We start from the raw sequence: 2529 nt of genomic DNA, 5'->3' as shown, positions 1-2529 counted from the left end.
CCAGATCATCCCCCTCCCCGACGTGCACATCCACCCCCGTAGTGCGCTGGATGAGTTCCTCGTCATCGCGTGCGACGGGGTGTGGGACGTGTTCAGCAACGAGGCGATGGCCGCCTACGTGGACGAGCACGGGACGATGGCGAGGGAGGGAACGAGGAAGGTAAGGCCCGAGGAGGAGGGTAAAAGGGGGGAGAGACGTGCGTGTACACTGACAAAGGATGGATTGTTGAGGAAAGTGAACAATGGCGCCTACCTGTAAATCGGACAACATCCGGCGGTTTGCCGGTGTATGGCCTCACCCCTTCGGTTTTTTTCGGCTTCATTCTCCGTCCGGTCCACAGCCGACGTACTTGGTGGAGTTGGCGGACGACATTGTAAAGGAGAGCATGCGACGGGGCTCGCGGGACAACATCACCGCCCTGGTTGTGCGTCTGCGTGCCCCCGACGGAGGGGAACGGAGAACCTTGTTCTCTTGAGGAAGGGAGGGGGGAGGCAGGGGAGGAGGAAGAGGGGCGGAGGAGGGAGGGAAGAGGGGGGTTGGCAATGCTGCGGGGAGGCTATGGTCCCGGGGAAATATGACGCGTAACGTTTAGGCGAGATCATGGCATCTCGACTCTCGCGTGGAGAATAGCGGATGCCGAAGGTAAAACACCCTTCCTGTGTCGAACGCAGCAACGCAGCGACGCCGGGATACAGTGTTGGGTGCTTTCCTGATTGTCTCGTATCATGGGTTCTTTCGCCATTTGCGACCTAACAAAGGGAAAGGGAACTCTGCTCGTTTGTTTTGTCCTTAATGTAATGAGGCAGTGCCTGAAAACTCAACAAGCCGCAGATGTACGTCGCCTAAAACCAAAGTTTCCTTGAATTCGGCAATCGCATTCATGACAGGCTTTTCCCGACAAATGATTCCCTCACGGCGTTACACACGGTGGTAAATATATCGCTGTACGTGCTCCCATTGACGTTCCAGTGCTCGTCGCGCTGGCAGTGTAGGAGGTTATTGACACAAACTTTGAAAGCATGAGAAATTTGTCTCAAAGCCCCAAGTACCGTCAGATACACACACACCCCACAGTCTTATCTTTCTCAAGCTTTCATATCGTCCCTCGCACCATTTGAACAAAAAGAATGGTGTTTCCGGTCGTGCGTTCCCTCAGTGTTCCTGTTGCTCCGCCGGAAGCTCGACGCCGCTGTCGCTTTCTCTGCCTCGCCATTACCGCTCAAATTGCACCATACCACTCACTCACCCGAAGTCCGTGTTTTTAACAACCTCCTGGACGCATAAATCACAGGACGAAAGCGTCCTGGGGTGAACGGAAAAGATGCCTTAAAATAATGGGGCTCGTGCCAGCCAGGAGAATTTGAGTCCTTTCTTATAATGCTGCCCTCCAGTACCACCACCTCCTCCTCTGGGAAGTACGAGGACCGAATCGGAAATGACACCGAAACCAGCTCAACGCGCGAGCTAACGATCCAAAACAGCAATAGTAGCAACAGCCTGGACCAGACGACCTCAAGACTCTCCTCTCCCTCGGCTTCTACCTCTTCCTCCGTCTCAGGCGCTAGTCTGGGATGGAAGCTGGATTGGGAGCACAGGTATGACCGACCACGTCCGCCAACTGCTCCGTTGGAAATGCACATGTTTGATTGGGTGCTGTGTGAAAGCCTCCGTTCAAGTTTTTAGTTGGAAGAATGCCATCCTTGTGCCCTTTCACCTCCAAAGCCCCCACTCAAGACTCCCTGCGCTGGACCGTGCCCGTCGGTGGGTCTATAGACCGTCCTTTTCTTTGCATGACATTTTTCTGTACTCCTCCTTCCACAAACCATACATTCATGCCAGATATGGAGTCGCGACGGTCGATCTTGGCCTGGCCCTTCCTCTTGTGTTTCCTTCCCCCTCCCCCGCCCCGCCCGCCCACGATGCTCGAGCCGAGGCCATTGCGGATGACCAAGAGGAAGATGACAGAGGGATGGAAGACCCAGAAACGACGCCGCCTGTGCAAACACTGTTCGACGCAGGGCCGTCCAGTATGGAAAACGGCGCGGCATCGGCCGGAAAAGAAAAGGATTGCACGCAACCCCCTTTCCTGCGCAGCGAGACCAAAGGGACGATGGGCTGGACCGCGGAGGGGGGCGTGGCGTCTGCCCGCCCGGGGGAGAGCGACTGGCTATCCGAGGGCCCCGACCGACCGACTCTTTTACCTCGTTCATCCTTGCCTCTTTCCCTTGGGGGGGGTGAAGGGCCCAGGCAGGCACCCCCCCATGGGAGTCAAGAAAGGCTGCACCGTCCTGCGCAGGGACTGGTGGAAGGGGAGACGCTGGCAGGAGAAGAGATTGGGGAGGAAGGGAGGGTGAAGTGGCATGGGGTGGAGGAGGGGCGGTTTCCTGACTCCGGAAGGCCGGGGGAGAAGGTCGGGGAGGAGGGCGAGGGCGAGGAGGAGGGCGAGGGCGAGGAAGGGGGATGGGCACCGGCAGCCAACGTACGGGAAAGCGCCGGAATCCCCGCCTCCTTACGCTCTTCCCTCCCTC

General features: G+C 57.5%; 2 protein-coding genes across 2 annotated transcripts; both read left to right on the top strand.

The window, feature by feature from the left end:
- Positions 1-99: 99 nt before the first annotated feature.
- Positions 100-476, top strand: NGA_0439500 (uncharacterized protein; the record flags this gene model as incomplete). Its single annotated transcript, XM_005853777.1, has 2 exons — positions 100-160; positions 342-476. Exons 1-2 carry the CDS (start codon positions 107-109, stop codon positions 474-476), a joined length of 189 nt encoding a protein of 62 aa, XP_005853839.1. The 5' UTR covers positions 100-106.
- Positions 477-1378: 902 nt separating this feature from the next.
- On the top strand, positions 1379-2066 carry NGA_0439700 (uncharacterized protein; the record flags this gene model as incomplete). The annotated part of the gene is made up of 3 exons (XM_005853779.1): positions 1379-1416; positions 1483-1596; positions 1841-2066. Coding segments are annotated over 3 exons (378 nt in total), but the record flags the coding sequence as incomplete, so codon positions are not given.
- Positions 2067-2529: the final 463 nt, after the last annotated feature.

Source organism: Nannochloropsis gaditana, assembly GCF_000240725.1.
Source record: "Nannochloropsis gaditana CCMP526 unplaced genomic scaffold scaffold744, whole genome shotgun sequence".
Lineage (NCBI taxonomy): Eukaryota > Eustigmatophyceae > Eustigmatales > Monodopsidaceae > Microchloropsis > Microchloropsis gaditana.
This window is presented reverse-complemented; position numbering and strand designations above follow the sequence as displayed.